General features: G+C 42.8%; 1 protein-coding gene across 1 annotated transcript; it reads left to right on the forward strand.

Annotated features, from left to right (window-relative positions):
- The first annotated feature begins 83 nt into the window (after positions 1–83).
- Positions 84–22,390, forward strand: LOC103173192 (highly reducing polyketide synthase cm3B-like). Its single transcript, XM_042332508.1, is given in 9 exon segments — positions 84–103; positions 3,594–3,684; positions 4,899–5,052; positions 6,515–6,675; positions 11,213–11,416; positions 11,742–11,923; positions 16,196–18,928; positions 19,146–20,555; positions 20,558–22,390. Coding segments are annotated over 8 exon segments (6,336 nt in total). The 5' UTR covers positions 84–103; positions 3,594–3,626; the 3' UTR covers positions 21,992–22,390.
- Positions 22,391–25,267: the final 2,877 nt, after the last annotated feature.

Here is a 25,267-nt window from a genome sequence, read left to right on the forward strand (position 1 = left end):
TACTGATAATTATTATCCTTCCGTGGAAAAATCATATTGACTGTTGCTACTGCCCTCTGCCTTGAGGGAACGGAGATGGCTGGTGTACCAGAGGGGGATTTACGTGAGTATGAGGCAGTTCTGGAGGTGAGGGAGGGACGAGGGAGTCCAGAATGGAGAGGGAGTTGTGGAGAAAAGAGAGTGAGGAGGGGAGGGTCAGGGAAGACCAGAGGTGGAGGAGTTCAGATGACTCCAGGGCAGTGGAGAGGAAGACGGAGGTACTTTTTTTCCCCACATACGGTGTGTGATAGTGGAGGGTTGAGAAAAGGGAAGGGGTATGGAGGTGATGAGGAAGATGAAGTGGTGGCTTTATCGATGATGATGATGTCCGAGATGGTGAGGCCCCGGGTGATCACCGGGTCAAGGCGGTCTAGAAGAAGTGACAAGGCACTATATCAAATGCAAGGATTAGTCTTATTATTATTATTGGAATTATGTTCAAGGGCAACATTTACTGCCGAACACCAGCCGGGACCATTTGTAGGGTGGTGAAAAAAACAGTTTGCAAGTGCTCTATGACTCATAGATGGGAATATTCTTAATATGTTAATATTATGACAGGCAAGAGCTCTGCCGTTGTGAAGCACTCTGGTACCATACCCTGTATAAGGGGTGCTACATGAATGCAAGTTGTTGTTATTGTGTATGTAACTTGTACCTGAGCAGCCCTGTTGTTGGAAAAGTGTCCTCCGTGTAGCCTCCATGCCTAACTTTCACATGTATGCATGCGGATGACACCCACCTCTATATCTCTGCCTCCATTCTCGACTCCGGGACCACTGCTGTCCTGGCAGAATGTCTGTCAGCCATCAACTCCTGAATGAGAGATAATTTCCTCCAGTTGAATGTCGACATTGCCCACCTCTGCCACTACCTCTTCCCTCAGGTTGGCAAGACCCTCATCCACACTTTCGTGCAGTTGGCTGCCACAATTTTGCACCCAGAAAATATACAGTTAATTAATTTCACAGTATATTCTGTGAAGCACTTTGAGATGTTTTTAATATGTAAGCTATTACAGGCAGGAGGCATTATAAGTTGAATGATCCAAATTAATTATTCCAAGAATTACATACTTCCTGATCGTCGTTGGTATTATGCTAATCATACATAGGTATTTGTGGAATAGTATAAAAGAAACCAGTTCATGCTCATGACAAAGACAGACAGCAACATCAGAGATAGAATATGAGGTAAGAGCTTTAAAAACCAAATCAGTAATAACTTTATTCAGAATTTTTTCAAGGAGCTGGTTGATGGAAAATATTTGCATGGAGTAAGTTCCTTCATGGCAATTTTGCACTTTATTTCAAATATTATGTTAAACTTACACATGGAGCGTTTTGGATCGCTTTCTGTTGCTGTCGTTGTGAATTTTATGTGTGAAGGACTGTGTGTCTGCAATGTACTACCATCGTTTAGCTTAATACTTTCTTGCATTTTATCTTCATAAATTAAAATCACTTTTGGTTTTGTTTTTAAAAAGAAATGAAGCTTTGATGAAAACAGTAAAATGATATTGACATCTCAAAATACTATCTGGTTTGCAATGATCATTGAAACAGTTTCATGTTTATTTTTCTTCATCTCAGAAGCCCAGCCAATACTTTTATATTAACGTGAAAGGCTCAATGTAATGAAAATTGTGTTGACTTGATTTAAGATTATGTGCATGTTGTTCAGGAATCAATAGCAAATATGATTGCAAAAATAATTTGAGCTTTAGACATGAGTATAACTGTATTTGAATCTAAATTATGTTCCAAATTATATATATTTTTAAATAAACATGAATCCAAGTTAAGTTATTTTTACTCAGTATTGTGAGTTTCATAGAAACTGAGAATTTTACAACATACACTGGTTTATAATTGTAACATCTATTTCTAACAGAAGATTTTGCATATGAGAATCCTTTAGAAAGTTATTGGTGGCAGAGGTCACAGACAAGTGATTTGCATGATTTTTGAATGCAGCTGAAACTCCAGGCGTTTGAACGGTTAGTAGGTAAGAAATCAACGGAACTTATTGTCTCGTAAAATAGGAGCCAAAGGAGTTAACTGCTGAACCCTTGGTGATTTAACACACACATGGTCTCTAATAGTGTGCAGCCAATTGCGCACAGCAGTGTCCCACAAACAGTTGTGGATTGAGTGACCAAATTATTATTGATTTTTTTCTTGAGGGATTATTATCAGGAGTGTGGAGTAAGGAAACTGGCCAAAGATTTCGCCCCACCAGGAATCGAACTTGCAAGACAAGTGCTCTAAAAGTGTGCTTTTGATTTCAAGATCCTCATCCTCACCTTTGATTTCAAGATCCTCATCCTCACCTACAAGGCCATTCACGGCCTTGCTCCCTCCTACCTCTCCAACCTACTATCCCCCTACCTACCTGCCCGTACCCTCCGTTCCTCTGGCTCTGGTCTGCTCCACGTCCCCCGCCCCAACCGCCCTACCATCGGTGGTCGGGCCTTCAGCCCTCAGCCCCCAGGCTCTGGAACTCCATCCCCCAGTGCCTTCGCCTTGCTTCCTCCCTTTCCTCCTTCAAGGCCGGTCTCAAAACCTTTCTCTTTGACCGTGCCTTCAGCTCCCCTCTTGACTCTCTTCCCCCTCCTCGCTCCCTCCCTTCCCTCCCCTCACCCTGACCATTTCCCCCTCCTTGCTCCCTCCCTTCCCTCACCCTGACCATTTCCCCCCTCCTCGCTCCCTCCCTTCCCTCCCCTCACCCTGACCATTTCCCCCCTGCTCGGGTCATGACCCAACTGTGCAGCGCCTTGGGACGTCCTCCTGACGTGAAAGGCGCTTTATAAATGGAATCTTGTTGTTGTTGTTGTTGCTTTCACTTACAAACACTGGTAACCAAAAGGAGTGACATACTTTGTAGAAAAGGGGCAGTAATTACATTGATTTATTTTTCTAGTTAATGTCGTTCTGATCAGTGTGAGAGGTTTGTTCTGTGAAATGCAACACTCCAGTGTGGGACTTAGCACTGAGCACTCTCCAGGTTAAATGTACTCCCATTGGAGCTCCTACTGCCCGTCTCTATATGAAGTGTATGGCTGTGTTCTCCACCTACATATGTTGAGAGCTATGGTTCTGGTGGTGGGAATTGTTCAGATTTGTCCTGATGTTGTCGCTGCTTCTGTTAGTTCCCTGAACACCACCTCTCGATGTGAAGGGAAATGCCGCTCCCTGTTTATATTGAGGCATTGCGTCCTGACTGCCTTCAGCAACAGCGCTGGGAAATAAAGGACTGGACTGAGGCACATAGAGAATTCAGATTTTTTGGTATAATGTTTATGCTGCAAAACATTCTGCAATGGCAAACTGTTGGGATGTGTGGGCTTTAAACAAATGCTTTCTCTCGCAGCATTGTCTGCATTCACATTGTGAATCTAGAAGATTTTACAGGAATATGGCACAGGTGTAAAAGATGTTGTGGCTTGTTAATAGCGTTGCCTAAATATTGCTGTAATGATTGAACCTAGCTCAGCCTGGTATACTTACCCCAAAATATTTGATTCCTTTTTGTGTTATGATTCCCTTCATTAGTTTGCAATAGGGGTCAACTGCAAAAAATACAAAATGGATGAAAACAACGAAGAAATAGCTATTGTTGGAATTGGATGCAATTTTCCTGGAGGTAGGAATTTAAGATTTAACAATAATAAAAATGATGAAAAGAATGATGTTATGATGATAAATAATAAAACCACATGGAATCTAGCAGGAACTTTTAGCGTCTGTAAGAACATTCATTTTCAACTGGGGCAGTGATAGGAAGCTACAGTTAGTGAGAATGGGGTCCAATATGCCATAATTTCAACCCAGAGATTGGTTGTGGGTTAATTGAAACTTTCATTTGCAAATATTGAATTGTGAGATTCCTACAAATTTCACTAAGTTTGTTTTCTAAATTCCCAATAATACCTGATATTGCAAATATCAAATTGTAAATTGTAAGTTTCTTCTGGTCTACTGACCGACAATTGGTCATTCACTTCATGGCTGTTTGTGGGACATTGCCTACAAAATATAGTCACCACATTTCAAACAGTCACTACACATCACATTCTATGAAGCACTTTGAGATGTCTCGACAATGGGATACAGCTCATTGTGTCTCTGGTGGCTCTGAAACAACAATCCATTTTGACAATTTGTGAATGGCAATATCCTACATCAAGTGAATGATCAATTATTTTATCTGGGAATTGTAGACCAAGAAACCGGAAGAAACTCCATTCTCTTTTTTGAATCGTGCCTTGGGATCCTTCCACCTGAGCAGGCAGACATTATCTCGGTTTAACGTCTCATTCAAAGCATGGCACCTCCCACAATGAAAACTCCTCCAGCATTGCATTTGTGTGTTAATCTGGACTAAGATCTTTAGTCCTGACTTTGTTGCTGTGTTAAATTTAGGTTGTGTCAGGCTCAGGTGGGGCTAACCCTATAGTTGAACAGCTGCTACCAGTTACTGTCCAGGCTCACAAAAGAAGAAGGAAAGCTTGCGCTCTCGCTTCTCCAGGAGCCGTATCTGGTGTAACAACAAGAACTTGCATTCATAAAGGGCTCTTATTATTATTATTTTCATAATATCTCAGAACGATTCCCAAAGATGCTAAACAAATGAGGGAAAGAAGGGGAGGTGACCATAGGTTTGGTCAAAGAGGTAGGATGTTAGGCAGGATTTGAAGACAGATAGAGAGGGGCTAGATAGAAGGGTAGAGTGAGGGAGTTCTGGAGGCAAGAAATCAGATACTCAGTGGTATCAATACACATTTACTAATATTATGACATACATTCCAGAATGATTTCTAAGAATGGAAGAGCTTTATTCTGTTGTCGTCTGTACAGGGGAAGGCACTGAAAACTTCTGGAAAGTTCTTCATGAGGGAAGAAACTGCGTTGTGGATATCCCACCAGATCGTTTTGATACACAATTCTGGCATGATCCCGATGACAACAAGCCTGGAAAAATGCGCACAAAGCGAGCGTCTCTCATTGAAGGGTAATGCACAGCATTCTTACAAACTACATCTTTTAAATTGATTCAGAATAGTAATATTTGTTGCTGCAAAACAAGTACTTTTTTGTGTGAGTGGATACTCTCATCCAAAACACCGCTGCCCACATCCTCACCTGCACCAAACTCCATATCGTTCATTAACCCAGTCTCTCCTGGCTCTCAACGGATTGAGTTCAAGGTTCTCAATCTGAACTATAAATCCCTTCACACCCCCCTGGTTGCATTGGATGGCTGTTCTGTTGCCTCCCGCTCTATCCTGTCACAGAATACGACAGGAGACGTGGCAGGAAGCCATGACTACAACTATCAGTGGTATTAATAGAGGTCTCGGCCCTCCAATAGACTTCTGAGAAGCATCTGAGCATCCATACCCAACGTCCTCTGAGCGCCCACGCCAGTCACAGGATAGAGCCGGAGGCCTCTGCATTCCAACATGCCATCTTATAGGATGAGTTATCTGATCAATTTTACATTATAACTACTTCCAAGAATTTCTAGAACGCAATGTATAGAACGCGCTACCCCAAAGAGCTGTTGACGCTCAGTCCTTGAACATATTGAAGACTGAGATAGATATATTTCTTATTGCAAAAGGGATTAAGGGATATAGAAATAAGGCAGGATTAGGTTATTAGCTGGAATTACATTAGAAGATCAGCCATAATTGAATGGCGTGGCAGGCTCGAAGGGATGAATGGCCTACTCCTGCTCATACATATTATGCTATGCAACTTGTCTCATGTTTGTCACATGAGCAGAGAGCCCAGCAGGTGAGGAGGGAACTGAGGGAGTTGGAACAGAGTGAGAATTCTGTTAAGGAATTTGATGATAGTGGGAATTCTTCAGCAAGAGAGATACCAGAGAGCAAGAGTGAACTCTTTCACTCAGCAGAAGAGTGGAAAATCTATTGTGAGGTTGAGACAACCTTATATGTAAGCAAGCAAACAAGGCGATTTGCAATTAATCATAGGCTAGGTGTTGGGGAATAAAAAATCTGCTGACCAGTTGAAACTGGGTCTTTTAGTTTGAGTCCTATATAAAGGAGAAGACTTGTAAGTGTTTCACTTGAGCAGAAAGCCGAGCAGAATGAGGAAGGAACAGAGTGAGAATCTGTTAAGGAATTTGGTGAGAGTGGGAATTTGGTGTAAAGGGGTAAAGAGGTGCATAATTATGTAATATTCATATTAAAACAATATAAAACATGTCTGGGAATATGGCAGGGCAGCTGAGACTGGTTGCATTCATAATGTGTGCCATGTGGGAACTCCAGGATGCTTTGTGTGCCCTGGACTAAGAAGTGTTCTCTGACAGCTTGAGCTCAAGCTACATACAAAATGTTTAAATAAAATATTAAATGTTGAACCTCAGGCCCCTTAAAAAATAATAATGTTAATGCATCTATATATGCCTAACACAAACTTTCATATTTCTTTGCAATTAATAGGTTCAATTTATTTGATTATAAGTTGTTTGGCATAAATGAAACAGAAGCCAACTGCATGGATCCACAACACAAGCTTCTCTTGGAGTGCACGTACAAAGCACTTGAAAATGCAGGGATGCCCAAGGAGGATCTCAGTGGGAGTAAAACAGGAGTTTTTATTGGTGAGTAGGTGCCCGCTGCCCAACATAATAGCCAATTTTGGAACCACATGTGATTTTGTCAGTTCATGAAATATTTATCATAATTCATCATCACCTAATTCCTGGGCCTCAATTAAAATGATGATGGGGACCACATTTGGTTGTTGGCCCAAGGGAGGTTGTGGGTTAACTTTATGATGGAATAGATTTTTGGTGAACTTGATGAGAATAACAATAATAATTGTTGTGTTTGTATGTCGGGAGGAAATTGCAAAAAGCTTCACAAGATTTATTGTAATGTGTTGTGACTGTATTTTATAGGCAAATGTGGCAGCCAATCTGCACACAGCAATGCCCAGGTGGACAAAGTTTTCAAAAAAAAATTGATTCTTAGGCTTTATAAACAGAGCTACAGAATATAAAAGCAAAGAGGTAATGATAACTTTTTAAAGCGTTAGTTAGACAATAAATAGAGTATTGTGTTCAATATTGGTCACACCATTTTAGGAAAGACATCAAGGGAATAAACAGAGTAGAGAGGAGAAATACCAGTATGATACTGGAGATGAATGGTTCGTTTTATGAGCAGAGACTGGAGGAACTGAGACTTTTCTGCTGGAACAAAAAATGGTGTGGGGTGATCTGATCGAGGTATTTAAAATTCTGAGCAGTTTGATAAATAATAATAAAAATCCTTGCATTTGATATAATGCTTTTCACATCTTCTAGACGTCTCAAAGCGCTTCACAGAATATACTGTAAGGTGAATTAACTGTATATTTGTGGGCAAAATATGGCAGCCGATTGTGCACAGCAGTGTCCCACAATCAGTTGTGGATTGAGTGATCAAATTATTATTGGTTTGTTTTCTATGTATGGGTACGATCTAGTAGCCATCACTGAAACATGATTACAAGGAGATCAAGGGTGGGAGTTAAATATTCCAGGGTTCTCAGTTTACAGGAAAGATGGGCACTGTGGAAAATGAGGTGGGGATGTAGCCCTGTTAATTAGGGATGAAATAAAAGCAGTGGAGAGGAAGGATCTGAAATCCGATGACCAGGAGGTAGAGACAATATGGGTGGAAATAAAAAATAATAAGTGGCAGTAGATATTAATGGGAGTGGTTTATAGATCCCCAAACAGTGATCACAATATAGCACAAGGTGCTATCAGGAAATCAGTGGAGCATGTAGGAAAGGTAAAGCGATAATAGTGGGTGATTTCAATCTCCACATAGATTGGGAAAACCAAATCGGCAAAAGTAGGTTAGAAGAAGAGTTCATTGAATGTATGAGAGATAACTTTCTAGAGCAGCATGCCGAGGAACCAACTAGGGGACAGGCCATCCTAGACCTTGTTTTGTGTAACGAAACAGGGCTGGTCGGTAGTGTATGTATTAAGACTCCTCCAGGGCACAGTGATCACAATATGATTGAATTCTGCATTAATTTAGAGAGGGATATAGTTAAATCCGAGGCAAGTATTCTGAATTTAAATAAGGCTAATTTTGTCGATATGAGGAAAGATTTAGGTAAAATAGACCGGAGAATAAAATTAAGAGGTAAAAATGTAGACCAACAGCGGCAAATATTTAAGGATGTAGTGCATAATTCTCAGCAGTCGCATCTTCCCTTGCGGAATAAGAGTAACACAGGGAAAGCAAGTCATCTGTGGTTAACTAGAGCAGTTAGGGAAAGCATCAAATTAAAAGAAAAAGCTTATAAAACTGCCAAGAAAAACAGCAAACCTGAAGATTGGGAGAGTTTTAGAAACCAGTCAAAAAAAACTAAAAACTCATTAAAGCGAGAAAAAGGAGTTTGAGGGTAAGCTAACTAGGAACATTAAGTCAGATTGTAACAGTTTTTACAAATACATTAAGAGAAATAGGCTAGTGAGGGTAAATGTAGGTCCACTTCAGTCAGAGACGGGAGAAGTTGTAATGGGGGATAAGGACGTGGCAGAGTCCCTAATTGGGTACTCTGCATCTGTCTTCACCCTAGAAGACACGACGACAACAACAACAACAAGATTCCATTTATAGAGCGCTTTTCACATCGGGAGGACGTCCCAAGGCGCTGTACAGTTGGGTCAGGACCTGAGCATTGGGGGGAAATGGTCAGGATGAGAGGAGGAAAGGGAGGGAGCGAGGAGGGGGTAGAGAGTCGAGAGGAGAGCTGAAGGCACAGTCAAAGAGAAAGGTCTTGAGACCGGCCTTGAAGGAGGAAAGGGAGGAAGCAAGGCCAAGGCACTGGGGGATAGAGTTCCAGAGCCTGGGGGCTGAGAGGCTGAAGGCCCGGCCACCGATGGTAGGGCGGTTGGGGCGGGGGATGTGGAGCAGACCGGAGCCAGAGGAACGGAGGGCACGGACAGGTAGGTAGGGGGATAGTGGGTCAGAGAGGTAGGAGGGAGCAAGGCCGTCAATGGCCTTGTAGGTGAGGATGAGGATCTTGAATTCGACAAGTCTGCCAACAATAGAGACGCACCAAAGGGATAAGGACAGGGATCAACTCTAGGGAAATTTTCATTAGTAGAGAATTGGTGCTCGGGAAACTGTTAGCACTAAAAAGTGACAAATCCCCTGGTCTGGATGGCTTGCATCCAAGGGTTTTAAAAGAGGTAGCTTATGAAATAGTGGAGGCCTTGTGTCTCATCTTCCAAAATTCCTTGGATTCTGGAACAATCCCCATGGGTTGGAAGATCGTAAATGTCACACTACTCTTTGAAAAAGGTGGAAAGGAAAAGATGGGAACTATAGGCCAGTTAGTCTAACATCAGGAAAAATTTTGGAATCATTGATTAAGGATGTGGTAGTGCGGTATTTAGAGGAGCACAATATAATTAGGCCAAGTCAAAAGGGCGAATCAGTGGATGTGGTCCATTTGGACTTCAGGAAGGCATTCGATAAGGTGCCGCTTAAAAGGTTAGTTCAAAAGATAGGGGCCCATGGAATTGGGGGGAGCATATTTATGTGGTTTGGAGAATGGTTAATGGGTAGGAAACAAAGAGTAGGAATAAATGGGTCTTTTTCAGATTGGTGGGATGTGACTAGTGGAGGTGCAGCAAGCAATTAGAATGGCTAACGATATGTTAGTATTCATTTTGAAAGGATTAGAGTATAAGAGTAGGGAAGTCTTGCTGCAACTGTATAGGGCCCTGGTGAGACCACACCTGAAATACTGTGTGCAGTTTTGGTCTCCTTATTTAAGGAAGGATGGACTTGCCTTGGAGGGGGTGCAGTGTAGATTTAATAGGTTGGTACCAGGGATGAAGGGGATGAGTTATGAGGATAAACTGACCAATTTGGGCCTATACTCTCTAGAATATAGAAGAATTAGAGGGAATCTTACAGAAACCTATAAGATCATCAAAGGGCATGATAGAGTAGATAGAGAGAGATTGTTTCCCCTGGTTGGAGAAACTAAAACCAGGGGTCACAACCTTAAAATCAGAGGCCAGCCCTTTCACACTGAGTTGAGGAAGAACTTCTTCACTCAAAGGGTGGTGAATATATGGAACTCGCTACCCCAAAGCCTGTTGACGCTCAGTCCTTGAACATATTCAAGACTGAGATAGATATGTTTCTTATTGCAAAAGGGATTAAGGGATATGGGGATAAGGCAGGGTCAGGTTAGCTGAGTTAGATTAGAAGATCTGCCATGATTGAATGGCGGGACAGGCTCGAAAGGCCAAATGATCTACTACTGCTCCTACATGTTATGTTTTCTTAAGGGATTATTATCCCCAGAAATGTGGTCTGCCAATCGGCTAACAACTGGGTTCCTACTTGCTGCTTGGTAAACAGACGTGTGGAGTAAGGAAACTTACCCAACATTTTGTCTTGCCGAGAATAGAACCCAGTTCTCTCGCTTGCAAGGCGGGTGCTCCAACCACTGAGATACAGGACTCCACAGTGGGATGATAGTGTGAGAGATTATAGGGATTAAGGGTGGGTTTTTGAGGAGGGGTGTGATTACAGCGGTTTTAAGGGAGTGGAACAGAGCCTGAGGAGAGAGACTGGTTAACCGTATCGGCGAGCAGTTTGGAGAGGTGGGGGAGTTGAGTGACCAGCAGCTGGGTGGAGAGGGGCTCAAGGCAGCAGGTGGGGAACTTCATCCGGATGATTGATAGTCAATAGGGAGAAATCATTAAAAAAATAATCCTTGCATTTGATATAGCGCCTTATCATGTCGTTGAGACATCTCAAAGCGTCAATATAAGATATTAAATGAGCAAATGGGGAATTGAGGAGAAAGTTTTTTGAGTTGTTAGGAACTGATACAATTCTGCCCAGAGCACAATCCATATTGGCCTTCAAGAGGAAATTAGACAAATATCTTAAAAAGTCAGTTGCAAAGTTATGGGGGAAGCGCAGGCAAATGGGACTGAAAGGATTGCTCTTGAGGGAGCCGGCACAGACACAATGGCCTTCTTTTGTGCCATAAATGTAAATGATTCTACTCTTCTATTCACTAATACATCTCACTCAATATTGTCTCAGAATAGACTAAAGTTATCACTCCAAAAGAACAGTTTCAGTGTCTTTCCTTTTCTTTAGGGCTCATGAATCGAGACTTTGAAGCGATAATGAATAATTCAGCCAACAGAATCAGCCATTATAATGGCACTGGTACAGCAATGAGCATAGCTGCAAATAGGATTTCGTTCACCTTCAACTTTACTGGACCATCACTGGCTATAGACACAGCGTGCTCTTCATCTCTGGTCGCTCTACACTACGCTTCTCAGGCCATCAAACAAGGTACCAGAAACCACCTTTGTGGTTGCATCAATACATTGTACACACATCATGAAGCACAGTTTACAGCATCATGGGAGGTAACTGGTAGGGACAGATAAAAAGGTAGGTAATTGTTTTTATATAAAGCTTCAGCACCTCAAATTATAGGTGAGTTATCTCTATGCTAATGTGACAAATGTACAAACAGCAGAAGAAAGCCATGCCTCTATCGTATTGCAGAAATCATTATCTTATAATAATCCATATTAACGCTCTAAAGCACTGTTATTTAGCTGGCACTGTTTATATAGAGTCACTGGTTAAAATTCCCACCTTGCTCTTTCAGGTGACTGTGAGATGGCTGTTTGTGGAGGAGTGAGCTGCATCATTGAACCACGTGTCAATGTAGCACTCAGTAAAGCAAAGATGATCTCTCCAGATGGAATGTGCAAACCATTTTCTAAGAAAGCTAACGGGTATGGGAGAGGAGAAGGATGTGGAATTCTTCTGTTGAAACCACTGGCAAAGGTAGAATATTTCTAAAAGAATTTATACAGTAAGTCCCATAAGTATAGTAGAATGCTGATTATCCATATTTCCACTTATGTGCATCAGATTTTGATGTGGAAGTGGATAAGGGACTGTGGCAGAAATCCAGTTGCATGTGTAAGGTGGCGAGGGGCATAATTTAGTTTCTCTGCAGAGCTGCATGTGTGAAACCAGGTTCAAATTACAATTTATAGATTATCCTCTCTACTGCATGAATTTATTGCTCTAGGTTTCCTACAGAACCATTGTCATTTTTTTTACAAAATATATTAATTTATTTGTTATATTTGCACTTATCTCAGGCAGTATGAAACCTATTACAGAAAAGATGCCAAATGTTATTATCCCGTTACTGGATGCACCAGACCCGGCCCCTTGTGGTGGGACAGGGGCCTCTGCACACTCCACTTTGGTGGAGGAACCAAGGCTTTGTTGCCTCAGGGTGCTACCGCCCTTTGCAGGGTGCAGATACAAATGTGGTCTTATACTCATCTCCCTATCCCCTATCCCTCCCCTCTTATTTGCAACGCTCATTTTAAGACAGTCAGGAATCGCCCCTGTGTGCACTACATGAGGGTATTCGCACACACCCTGATAAGGTACACTTGCTGATTTCAAATGCCCCCCCGATGTGCACCATACGCACACGTTTTCCCAAACACACAAACCCATACACATATAATATATACCAGTCCCCTGTCACTGCAGTGTCCCTGTTGGGGTTCTGTTTCCTTTCTCTACGGGCAGCAGTTACACTGGTGGTCTAGTCTGGGCTCCTTTTACAGGATGGTGACCCTTTACCTCGCTCCCTGCCGTTCTCCCCTTCATGGGAGGGGGCAGACAGACATATACATTTACATTACATGTTCGAGAAACTCTGTTACATCTCGAGAGTCCCTCTGTATATTTATGTGGTTACACACACGTTTATTCAGTGTTGGGTGTGCTCGTGGGTTACCCGATGAGCTTGCCCGATGTCTCCCTCTCACTGGTAGGTTTCCTGGCACGTGGGGATGTGATGCCAACCTGAGCACGGCTAGTGCAGGTGCGGTTCTGGCTGGGGACATGCCCCATCTGGCCTTTGCCGTGGTTGAGCTGAGCTTCAGTGTGTCCCTCAGGCCCTAATCTGAGGATGCCCAATCCTGAGGCAGGCCCTCTCTATCCCCTCGTTCCACTGGAAGATCACCAAATTTCGGGAATGCCAAAGGGCCTCCTTCACTGAGTTGATGATCCTCCAGGTGTACTTGATGTAGGTCTCGCTGTGGGTGCCTGGGAAGAAGCCATACAGCACTGATAACTGAATTACTTTTTTAAAAATATATATTTATTTATAAATATAATATTTGGTACAACAGAAATCCAAAACAAACACAACGTACAACATCTTCTGTTTCAATTTGTTCCTTTTCTCCCGATACAAAGCACATTCTGTTGTTTATGGTACATTCCTTCACCGCACATATGTTGTGCACATGTTTTTCGGGATGCTCCCTTTAAAACAGTCAGGAGTCACCCCTGTGTACCCCACCTCCATTGCGCGCCCGCAAACACCCCGATAAGCCACACTTGCCGTTTTCGGAAGGCGCCCTGAGGTGCACTATACAAGCACATGTTTACTGTACATACATTTTCAGGACATTCTCTGATTACATCTCGAGCGTCCTTCTGTACCCTTACTTCAGTCAGTTTTGGGTGAACTTGTGGGCTATTCAGCTGGTGTGCCCTGTGTTGTTTGTGCCGGAGCAGCTCCTCCCAGGGTTAGGCCCCATCTGGCCTTTGCCATGGTTGAGCCAGACTTCAACTTCTCCCTCAGTGTATAGTTCCTGATCATGTAGCATGAGCTACATTATCATTAGCATGAGCCTGAGGCAGGCCTTCATTTTGCCAAAAGAACATCTGGTTTCAGGACAGCCAAAGGGCCTTCTTTATCGAGTCTATGATCCTCCAGGCACACTCAATGTTAGTTTCGCAGTAAGTGTTCAGGAAGAGGCCGTACAACACCGAGTGCCGTGACAGTGGGTCCCCAGGGATGAACTGCAAGAGTCTCCTTTCCATCTTTTTCAAAACCGCCTTTGAGAAACAACACTCCAGGAAGAGGTGGTCCATGGTTCCTGGCCTCTGCAGCCAACCCGAGGGCAACTTGCTGACTGGCCCAGACCTTGACCAAGCATGAAAGCTCTGAGGGGTGGGGCTCCTTTTTTTGTCAGCCAGGCCATGTCAGGATTGTTGTTGGTCAGGGCCAGAGACAAGGAGTTTTGTAGCTGGCCGTCCCCTCAGGGTACCTCCCGATTCGGTCGGTCCTCTCCCCGAGGTGGTTCGGCATGCTCCAACTGTGTGGAACGTTTCGAGGCAGTTCTGCCAGACCCACCCTTCTTAGCACCGGTTACAGGAAGAAACCCATCGTGTAACAGCATTTGTGCCATCGTAGCAGGGTTCCAGGAACAGCCTCGGGAAGTTACACACAAAGGTGGCCATGAAGATCAGGGCTATGTTGGGGACCCCTTTTCCCCCCCCTTTCCGGAGTTTTGTGCAGAGTGTCTCTGCGGACATGATCCACCTCAGACCCCCCCCCCCAAATCAGATGGAAGACCTGTCTAGTGATTGCAGTGGCGTTGTTCTTGGTCAAAGGCCAGACCTGGATCACGTACAGTAACATCGAGAGGGCCTCACACTTTATCACCAGATTTTTTTCCGGTGATGGACAATGAGCTCAGGCGCCACATCACCAATTTCTTCCTGGCTACACCTAGACTCTCCTCCCAGCTTTTTTGGCACTCCCCGGCAGCCTCAATCGAGATGCCGAGGCTTTGATGCAGTCTGGCTTCACTGCAAATGGTATGTGACTGCATTCTTTCCAGTCTCCAAAATACATCACCTCACTCTTCTGGCAGTTGACCTTTGCTTTTGAGACTTGCTCAAAACAGTTGCAAATGCCTAGCAGTCTCGAGGCCAATTCTTAGTCTGTGCAAAAGATGGCGACATCATCCATATACAGGGAGAACTTGGCTTGTTCGCTGTGGCTGCCTGGGTTGGTGACTACTCTGATGCTCTCGTCCCTCCTGATGGCCTGAGCAAAGGATTTGATGCAGCAGACAATCCCGGTGGAGGATAGGGGACAGACCTGCCTTACTCCAGACCTGATGGCGAACGGCTCAGTCTCATATCCTTTCACCATTACTGCGCTGCCGATACCTGAATTGCCCAATTAGAGTTCACAGTTCGATTATTCAATTGTATTCCTGAACTCGTCCATCCAATCACTTTTCAAACACAGGATGCACTTCCAGGTTATCATGCCTTGACCCTACAGGAATTTGGGGGCTAATAGCAATAGGAAGATATTGGCTTCCTTTGGTGGTCTAAACATTCTTTAATTCTATTCATTCATTGCTTTAATAGGCATTGAAAGACAACAACAAGATTACATTTGTATAGTGCCTTTCATGTTGGGAGGATGTCCCAAGGCGCTGGGCAGCATTTCAGGCCTGAGCTGGTGTCAGGGAGAGGGAGGGGAGAGGAAGGGGGTGACCGATGGCATGGTCAAAGAGGAGGGTTTTGAGGCGGGACTTCAATGAGGCAAAGGAGGGGGCAAGGCGGAGTGATTAGTGGATGGAATTCCAGAGGTTGGGGGTAGAGTGGCTGAAGGCTTTCTCGCCAATGGTGGAGCGGGTGGGTCGGGGGAGTTGGAGCAGGCTGGAGCGGGCTGAGCGGAGGGTAGTGGGCGGGTTGGTAGGGGGTTAGGAGGTTGCAGAGGTAGGGTGGGGTGAGGCCATGGAGGAATTTGTAGGTGATAATATCTGGGGTGTATTAGTGCACAGTGCTATCAATCAAGATTGCAGATCAGTCATACCTATCACCAGACCCTCACAAACGCATTACAAAATTTCAATTGTTATTCATTCAGTCAATAGCAAAACAAAAACAAGCAGCATTATATGGAACCATTCACACGGGAATGAATCTAAGAGCACTTAAAGGAAATTTTAAGACGGGGTACTCTTCGGAGTGCCAAACAGAAGAACATATTTTGAAATATGTCAAAATAATACCAGAACAAAGAAGAAATTATTGTTAAAATGTTGAATATTTTATGCTAATGGCTGGATTATTTGAACAAAATAAGTTTCAAGTTTATAGGACTGAGCAGGGCAAAGGGGATTAGAGTGCATAGGTCCAGTAAGGAACCCACATACAATGGCTTCCTTTTGTGCTGAAACATTCGGTAATTCTATTCTTTCATCCAATTAATAGGCACTGAAAGACAATGATCACATCTGGGGTGTCCTAGTGCACAGTGCTATCAATCAAGATGGAAGATCAGTTACACCTATCACCAGACCCTCACAAACACAGCAGGAAGAACTGTTGAAGTGGATTTACCACAGGTATGTTGATCCATCCCAGATACAGTACATGGAGGCTCATGGAACTGGAACTCCAGCTGGTGATCCTACAGAAGCCGGCAGCATATCACACATTGTTGGTCAGTCCAGGACATCAAACCCTGATCCGCTCATCATAGGCTCTGTCAAAGGGAATGTTGGTCACACAGAGTCAGCTGCAGGAGCCGCAGGTTTAATCAAAGTTCTCCTGATGATGCATCATGGCAAAATTGTACCATCCCTCCACTACACTGAGGAGGATTCAAGCATCAATGCAAAGGCTTTGAATCTACGTGTTCCAACTAGTGTGGAAAACTGGGAAAAGCGTGGGGAGATGGGTAGGATGGCAGGAGTCAATTCATTTGGGTTTGGGGGAACAAATGCTCACGCAGTGGTGAGACAGTACAAGCAGCTTGCCCGGCTCAACTGTGCACAGAAACCACTGGAGATATTTGTCCTTTCAGCTGCCTCCCAGAAATCAATTCAAATGATGATAAAAGACACAAGTCACCAAATAAGTCAAAGTGATGATACCGCTTTCCATAGTCTGGCATATACATCTGCTTGTAGAAGAAGCCACGCAAGTTATAGATACAGAAAAGCCTTTGTAGTTTCTTCCCTCAATCACCTACAGCAGCAGCTTAAATCAGCCACAGTTACTGATGTTGCTCGGATAAAGACAAGTCCAAAGATCGTATTTGTGTTCTGTGGCAACGGTGTTGCCTATAGAGGGATGTGTAAACTGCTTGTACACACAGAGCCAGTGTTCAGGAAACAGATTGAAGAGATAGAAAAAATTCTCCAACTACACACACCCATCAATCTAATAGATTTAATTGAAAATGACTATGATGACTTCACAAAACCCGAGATAGCACAGCCATTGCTCTTTGCTGTTCAGGTGGCAATGGTTTCTCTTTTGGGGTTTTGGGGAATCCAGGCTAACCTTATGATTGGACATTCTGTTGGCGAGGTTGCTGCAGCACATTGTGCTGGGACACTGTCCTTGCACGATGCTGTAAAGGTGATTTACTACAGAAGTGTATTGCAGTCAACAGTAACGGGAGGCAGAATGCTGGCTGTTAGCAATTTGCCTGTGTCAAATGTGTCAGACAGACTTGTTCCATATTCGGGGAGAATCTGTATTGCTGCATTCAACAGTCCCTCCTCTTGCACAGTGTCAGGTGATGCCGGTGCAGTGGACAAACTGTATACAGAGTTATCCACCGCATTTGGTGACAAAAATATATTCCTTCGCATTTTAGATGTTCCAGCAGCTTATCACAGTCACTTGATGGAGCCAATCATACAGCAGGTAGAAGAGAAAGTAGGTAACTTACATGAACAAGAAGCACGCTCAAAGGTTATCTCCACAGTTACAGGTCAGGTGGCTTCAGGAGATGACTTTCTCACAGGCAAATATTGGGCCCGGAACATTCGAGATCCTGTTGCCTTTGAAAAAGGGATAAGAGCTGCTGCTGCAGAGGCTGAAGACGCAGTATTTGTAGAAATAGGACCAAGACGGGCCTTGCAAAGATACATCACAGAAATCCTAGGCAATCAAACTCGAGTTTTTCCTGCAGTTCAGCCAGACAGAGATTATGAAACTCATCTATTGGTTCTATCAAAACTCTTTGAGCTCGGGTACAATCCCAACTGGCAAAATGTCTATGTTGGTCGTGAAACTCTTCCCACTGTTTATCCTTCTTATGTGTTTGATCACACAAAGCAGGAATTAAACTTTGAAGAACTTAGGCAAGATAATGACAAGGTAGTTTCTTCCCATCACCCCCTACTCTCTAGTGTAAGCAAGGACGGCAAGGAATATAACTTCACCTTGTCAACATTGACAGTACCTTATGTAGCTGAACACAAAAACAATGGAGTGCCCATACTTCCCGGTGCCTTTCATGTAGAACTTGGTGTGGCTTCCGTCCTGGCAAGTATTCAACCAAAGATACCACTCACTTTGTGCCGGATCAGCGCAAAGTTTCTGAATCCTTGTATAATCCACCAGAACTCAGTTGAGCTCAAAGTGCACCTCAACAGAGAAGATAAACTGATCAAATTTAGTGTTTTATCAACTTCTGGCATTTATGCCACAGGGGAGGTACTACAGGTCACTGAGTGTGTAACTGATGAAAGTAATATCTCGGTTGAGCAAATTTTCCAAAGATGCAAATCGAAAGCAAAGCCAGAGGACATCTATAAAGAACTCTCTTCTTCAGGCTTTCAGTATGGATCAGTTTTTAGGCAACTTGGGGATATCTTCTATGGAGAGAATTTGAAGGAAGCTATAACATGCATTAGAGTACCAGAAGAGCTCATGTCACAGATTCATCAATACTCCTTTCACCCAATCATTTTTGACTATTTTCTACAAATGGCTGCTGTTGTCACAATGATGTTTGCAGTCTCCACCATAGGATTCCCCACATCTGTAGGGAGCTTGGTTATTCATCGCCCTTTACAACAAGAAATGCTGATGTATCTGAGGATCAGTAAAATCACTCCAGATTATCTGGAGGTCTGTGGGGGCTTCACAGATACAAAGGGCATAATCATTGCCGAACTGAAAAATATCAGAACCACATTTCTAACCGTGAACAACAACAACAACAAGATTCCATTTATAGAGCGCCTTTCACGTCAGGAGGACGTCCCAAGGCGCTGCACAGTTGGGTCATGACCCGAGCAGGGGGGAAATGGTCAGGGTGAGGGGAGGGAAGGGAGGGAGAGAGGAGGGGGGAAATGGTCAGGGTGAGGGGAGGGAAGGGAGGGAGCGAGGAGGAGGAAGAGAGTCGAGAGGGGAGCTGAAGGCACGGTCAAAGAGAAACAATGGAGGAGGAATCAATGATTTGTTCTATGAAAGTATCTGGGTAGAAATTCCTCACCTTCAAGAGGGCAAAAATCTTGCTTCTGGCCCAAGATCACTCGTGTTTGGTGATAACTATGGAGTGGCTGAAAGCCTCAAGAAGTTCCTCCACAGTCAGTCCACATATATTCCTTACCAGGAATATGACAATTTCACTGGTACAGAAGTTGTGGATCTTCTGAGAAAGTACAAGGCCCACAACCTGAATAGCTATGAGGAGGTGTTCTTCCTGTGGGGGACTGTCAACCTGACTGACCAGACCAGCACAGCAGTGGTGCAGGAGGTCAGTAGCTGCTGTGAGATTTATCGTCAGATCATTCAGCTAGTTCGAGGGAAAAATGGCACAAAATCTGTTAGAGTAATAACATACAGGACGTCTGAAAAAACAGTGGATCAAATTACTCCAGGGTTTGCCCTGTGGGGTATGACGAGATCATGCAATGCAGAAATTCCAGAGGTTTTATTTCAGATCATTGATGTCAGCTCTATCAGTGATGCAGATATGGCAGCATTAGCTAATGTAATAGTCTTGTCTGATGGGGTGACCCACCCTGAGGTAATGATCAGCCAGGGAATGTTGCATGCTTCCACGATCACACGAACATCCCTTATAATCTCAGACAATACCAATGGTGGGACTTCTTATTCTGGTTTGGGAAATGTCCTTTTCCAGATCATGGATCCTTACAATGTTGTGGATTTGCATGCCAAACCTCAAGAGAACAAAATGAGTGCACCCACAAAACAAAGTGTACACATTGAATTGGATGCAATTTGCATGCATTCAGCGGATTACTTCCCAGTTAGTGTCTCTGATCTAAACTATGGGAAGACGTTGTACTGGAGCAAAAGTGTGTTTGGTGGGCACAATCTCGTGGCTCTGGACTTTAGTGGTACAGTCACTGCTGTTGGCAGTGATGTGAAGAGTTGCAAAGTGGGAGATCATATTGTTGCATGTTACCCGGTTCCTGCAGCTTCAAATGTCAGCCTTCCTGCTGTTGTTTGTTTCAAAAGCAAGAAAGTACCATTGCTGAAGGAGATCCCTTGTGTGTCATACTTCACAATAGCATGGGAAATATTCCATAATCTCTTACCAAAACCCAAACATCAGAAACGCTTGGTAATTGTTTCCATGATACCTGATTCGTGTTTGAGTAAAGTCTTGTCTCTGACAGCCAGGGAGTCTGGCTGGAGAGTTCAGGTTTATCCACACTCCAATGACCTTGTACAGATTCCAGTTCACTGTGATGCTTTGGTTTTATTGCCACCTTTTGAAAAAACCTCTATTTCAAAATATGTCAATGGTTCTTCTGCTCGGATATTGTTGTTCTCCTGGACAACAAGCAGATGCTTGATATTTCCCAAGACATTCTCCAAAATGAAAAGGACAATGTCTGTATTCATGTTCTGCAGTTAGCCAGTATATTTCAAAAGGGCTATCTCATGAAATCTGCAAATCGTATCTATAAATGGATGAGAACAATGTATTTAGGGACGAAACGTTTTGATCTATCAAAAATGATCTTCCAGCAAAGAATATCAGACATGGTTGAGTGCAGGAATGAGTCGTACTTTACATGCAGAGATGTCTCCATTGCAGTTCTGAAGAGCACCACCAAGACTAGGATGTCAGAGATTCCAATGCACTGCAGACAAAAGCAGCTCTTTAAAAGTGATGCTGTGTATATAGTTGCTGGAGGACTTACCGGTCTTGGCTTTGAAACTGTGAAATTCATTGCCAACCATGGCGGTGGCTATATTCTTGTTCTTTCAAGGAGCTCTCCATCGAAGGAGAAGCAGGAGGAATTTAGCAAACTACAGAATGAAATTGGGACAAGGATCATTTGCGTGGCCTGTGACATCTCAGCTCTGTCAAATGTCGAGAAAGCAATCAGTAATTTTCTTCACTCCTTCCCAAAGGTTTCTGTTAAAGGAGTGTTTCACAGTGCTGTGGTCTTACATGATTCACTCCTTCGAGATCTAAATAAATCATTGTTTGATAAGGTTCTTGTTCCCAAAATTGCTGGGGTCTTGAATCTTCACTATGCAACACAAGGCCTCCAGCTGGAGTACTTTGTGTGCTTTTCCTCAGTTGCTTCATTCATTGGAACATCTCTACAGGCTAACTATTCTGCAGCAAACTCATTTCTTGATTACTTTGTCCACTTTAGGCGATGCCATGGGCTTGTGGGGCAATCTGTGAACTGGGGAGCACTGAATCTCGGGCTGCTGCTCAATAAAGACAACGTTCGGAAATTTCTGGAGTTGAAAGGGATTTTGGCAATAGAAATTTCTGAAATCATTAAAAGCTTTGAACGTTGTTTGACCCTGAACAATCCACAACAAGTAATCTGTAAATTTGATTTCTCAAATATATATGTTAATCTCTCCCAAAACCCATCAAGCGGGAGACGTTTCCATTCAATTATGCAGGAAGAGATCAGCAAAGGAAATGTCAAAGTGGTGGTCAGTGACTCATCAATACCTCCTGAACAGTATATAATAACCTTGTTGTCTGAAGTGAGTAACACAGATCCTACAGACTTTACCAAAGAATCTACTCTCTCCAGTTTTGGCATTGATTCCATGATAGGAATGACCATACAGAATCGGATTCACCAGGAAAAGAATGTCAGTGTGCCACTAGTAACATTTCTTGATCCAAAATCAACAGTGTCCACTCTGGTATCACTGTTTGAAGAGGAAGGTTTCCAAGTTCATTCTGGGGAAACATCTATGCCATTGAACAAGTCTTTTGAGGAAGTTCCTGATGAGTTTACTCAGTTGTAAATAATGCATAAATAATACAGCATTGTACAGCGCTTCATCCAGTCAAATCAAGATTATATTCCCCATTTACTGGAGAATGATGATATTTGATAATCATATCTCATTCAGAATAGATAAACTTTTCTGCCACTTTCATACAGATTTTAATTTTGTAGAGTTCGAAATCCTCATCCTCGCATTCAAAGCCCTCCATGGCCTTGCACCTCCCTAGCTCTGTGACCTGCTAACCCCACACGGCCTACGTTCAGCAGTCTAGGAGCATAGGAGCAGAAGTAAGCCATTCAGCCCCCTGGGCCTGTTACGCCATTCTATAAGATCACGGCTGATCTGAATCTCTACTCCAATTAACTTGCCCATATCCCTTAATACAATTCTAATAATAATCTTCACGTTTTCTTGACGTCTCAAAGCGCTTCACAGAATAGACTGTAAAATGAGTTGACTGTATATTTCTGGGTGAAACACGGCAGCCAATTTCGCACAGCAGTGTCCCACAATCAGTCGTGGATTGAAATGACCAGTTTATTATTGTTTTTTTTGAGGGATTATTATCAGGCTTGTGGAGTAAGGAAAGTTGCCCAAGGTTTCACCCTGCCGGTAATCGAACCCAGGTCTCTCGCTTGCAAAGCGAGTGCTCTAACCACTGAGCTACAGGACTACACTTACTTAATAAACATCTATCCACCTCCATCCACCAGATTTCCACTACCTTTCAATGAAAAATTGCCTCCTGATTCTACTCCCAATTAGCTTAGCTTTAATTTGAAGATTATGCCCCTTGCTCTGGACTCTGGCCTACTCTATGACCCCGTCCTACCCGCCCCATCATCGGCAGTCAAGCCTTCTGCCTTTCTGCTCCCATGCTTTTGGAACTCCATCCCACATTCCCAATGCCTTGCCCCCTCCCTTGGCTCCTTCAAAATCCATCTAAAGAACCGCAACTTCTGGCACCTTCCAGCACCCACCTTCCCTACCCTTGACGCCTTCTGACCCCAGACTTCAGCTTGGGTGCAAACCCCTGACTGTCCAGCACTTTGGGACATATCCTGACATGAATTGTGCTACACAACTGTAATTTGTTGTTTGCAGTTATTGTGACTTCACTTCATTGTAAAGTCAAAAAGTATAAGTATTATCGTTTCCAATAATGAATATTCTCTGACATTTTTATGAATTGATTGATATGACTGGTGTTGGAATCAGGAATGTTGGAAAAATAATTGGAAAATACAAATTAGTTGTTTGTCTCATTTGTATCTCTCAGTGGAGGTGTTTTGTCTAATTATCTGTGCTATCTGGATATGATTGTAGAATTTCATCTAAATATAGATGCAGAATTTGAAAGGAGTGCAGCAGCAGAGGAGGAAATGTGGTATAAATGAGGATAGACAAATATTTTGGTGATTTTCCTTTACAGAAAATATGCATTTGAGTCATTGGGGAAAATTCACATTGTAATTTGCTAAAAGCTGCACTGTATTAATTTGTTAATATCATTATGAATGTTTTTTTAATCAACCTGAAGCATTATACGAACAACACAAAGACTTATACAAAGACACTTGAAATGTAACTGAGTTCCAGGAATCTTTTAGCATTCTCTTTTTATGAATTTTCCTTTTTAAATAATGAACTTGAGATCAATGTTCACTGTATTAATGGATCACATTTTTGACATGTATTACTGAGTTTTATTCTTTTGAAAATAATCTGTATTACTGTATGCACATTATCTTTTACTAAATTTAACAATTATGAAACATGTTGATGTTATTTTGATTTAAAAATAATTTTCAAAGCATTGTTGGAATCTTATAGTCATAATTTGTAAATAAATTTACAACATGAAAAATATTAAAACAAATGCTGCAGATGAAATCCTCGATTGTAAAGATTGGAACAGAATAAAGTCAGTGCACAAATATTGAATTGTATTTCTTTATCAATTTTCAAATATTCTGAAGAAAAACTGGAAATTACAGCACTATATAAACATTTCCAATCAGTGTGTGGCAACAATCAGGCATTACACAATAATACTGCATAATTCAGTCCATATCAACTCATATGTTACCAGTGACCAAACTTAGATATTATTCTTTAATATACAATAATTCAATCTATTCATTTGAAGAACCACCATATGGTTACAATTGGGTATAACATGAATATGTCTGGTTCTCCTGGCTTAGTGACCACACTTGACTATGACAATTTCATATAACTCAACCCAGTTCTCTGCCCCATCAACCGATGGCCACAATAAGGTAATACATTGTAATGCAATTCCATCCAATGATCTACAGCGTTGCTAATGAGTCCACAGTTGGAAACATAAAATAATACAATATCGTGTAATATATTTCAGCTTAACGCAGTTTGCTAAATCGCCACCCAGTGGTTATAATTGGACATACGTACCACAACCCAGCTCCTCTGCCCACCTTCCCAAGGCTTGATCGCTCGTCCTCTCCTCCAACTCCAAATGTGAGGAGACAATGGACTCTTTTAAATCCAAATTTGAGGGGATTCACTTTGCTGTCTTTGCGAATGCCACCCCCTTCTCATCTCCCCATCCGTTTTCTGGAAACGTGAAGTGTGTTCCCTGGGGAAAATAGCCACACAGAATCCTCATGTTCTTTGTCCACCACCAACAACAACTTGCATTTATATAGCGCCCTTCACCTGGGGTAGCGTCCCTGAGGGTTTCTGCCATCAGGTACTAGGGTACATTCATTATGGGTTCACGAGTCCAGCAGAGTGGCAAGGTAGGTGTATCAACTGATATAAACTACGTGCCCTTCAGTAGCCAAACAACTCCACGCATCTTGAAGATTTTTTGGGGAAAAGAATCAAACAGTGTTTCTCACAAGACCACCGAGAATATGATTTGTCAGGCTTTATGCCAACATTACAGCCTTTGTGTTGAAACTAAATATCTGCTCTGCTGCTGGTCTTCTCTCAAAGCAGAGGAGCTGTTGTTTTCTCATACAGTATATCCTGTAAAACACTTTGGAATATCCTCCCAATGTTATCAATAATACAGCACTTGTTTAAAATTGCTTCTTTTGATAATTGGAAGTAGTATAAAAATAGAAAAATGATCCCATTCTCATAGAATCACAATCTAAAGCCTAGGATTTCCCCCCACAAATGTACATACACACCCCCAGGAAACGCAACTGGTAGCATGTTTATATCCACAAAATGTACAGTCAATCCACTTTACACATGTTCTTTGAAGTTATTTGAAACATCTCCACATTGTGATAAGGC

This window comes from Callorhinchus milii, unplaced genomic scaffold, assembly GCF_018977255.1.
Source record: "Callorhinchus milii isolate IMCB2004 unplaced genomic scaffold, IMCB_Cmil_1.0 Scaffold2, whole genome shotgun sequence".
NCBI classification, from domain to species: Eukaryota; Metazoa; Chordata; class Chondrichthyes; order Chimaeriformes; family Callorhinchidae; genus Callorhinchus; species Callorhinchus milii.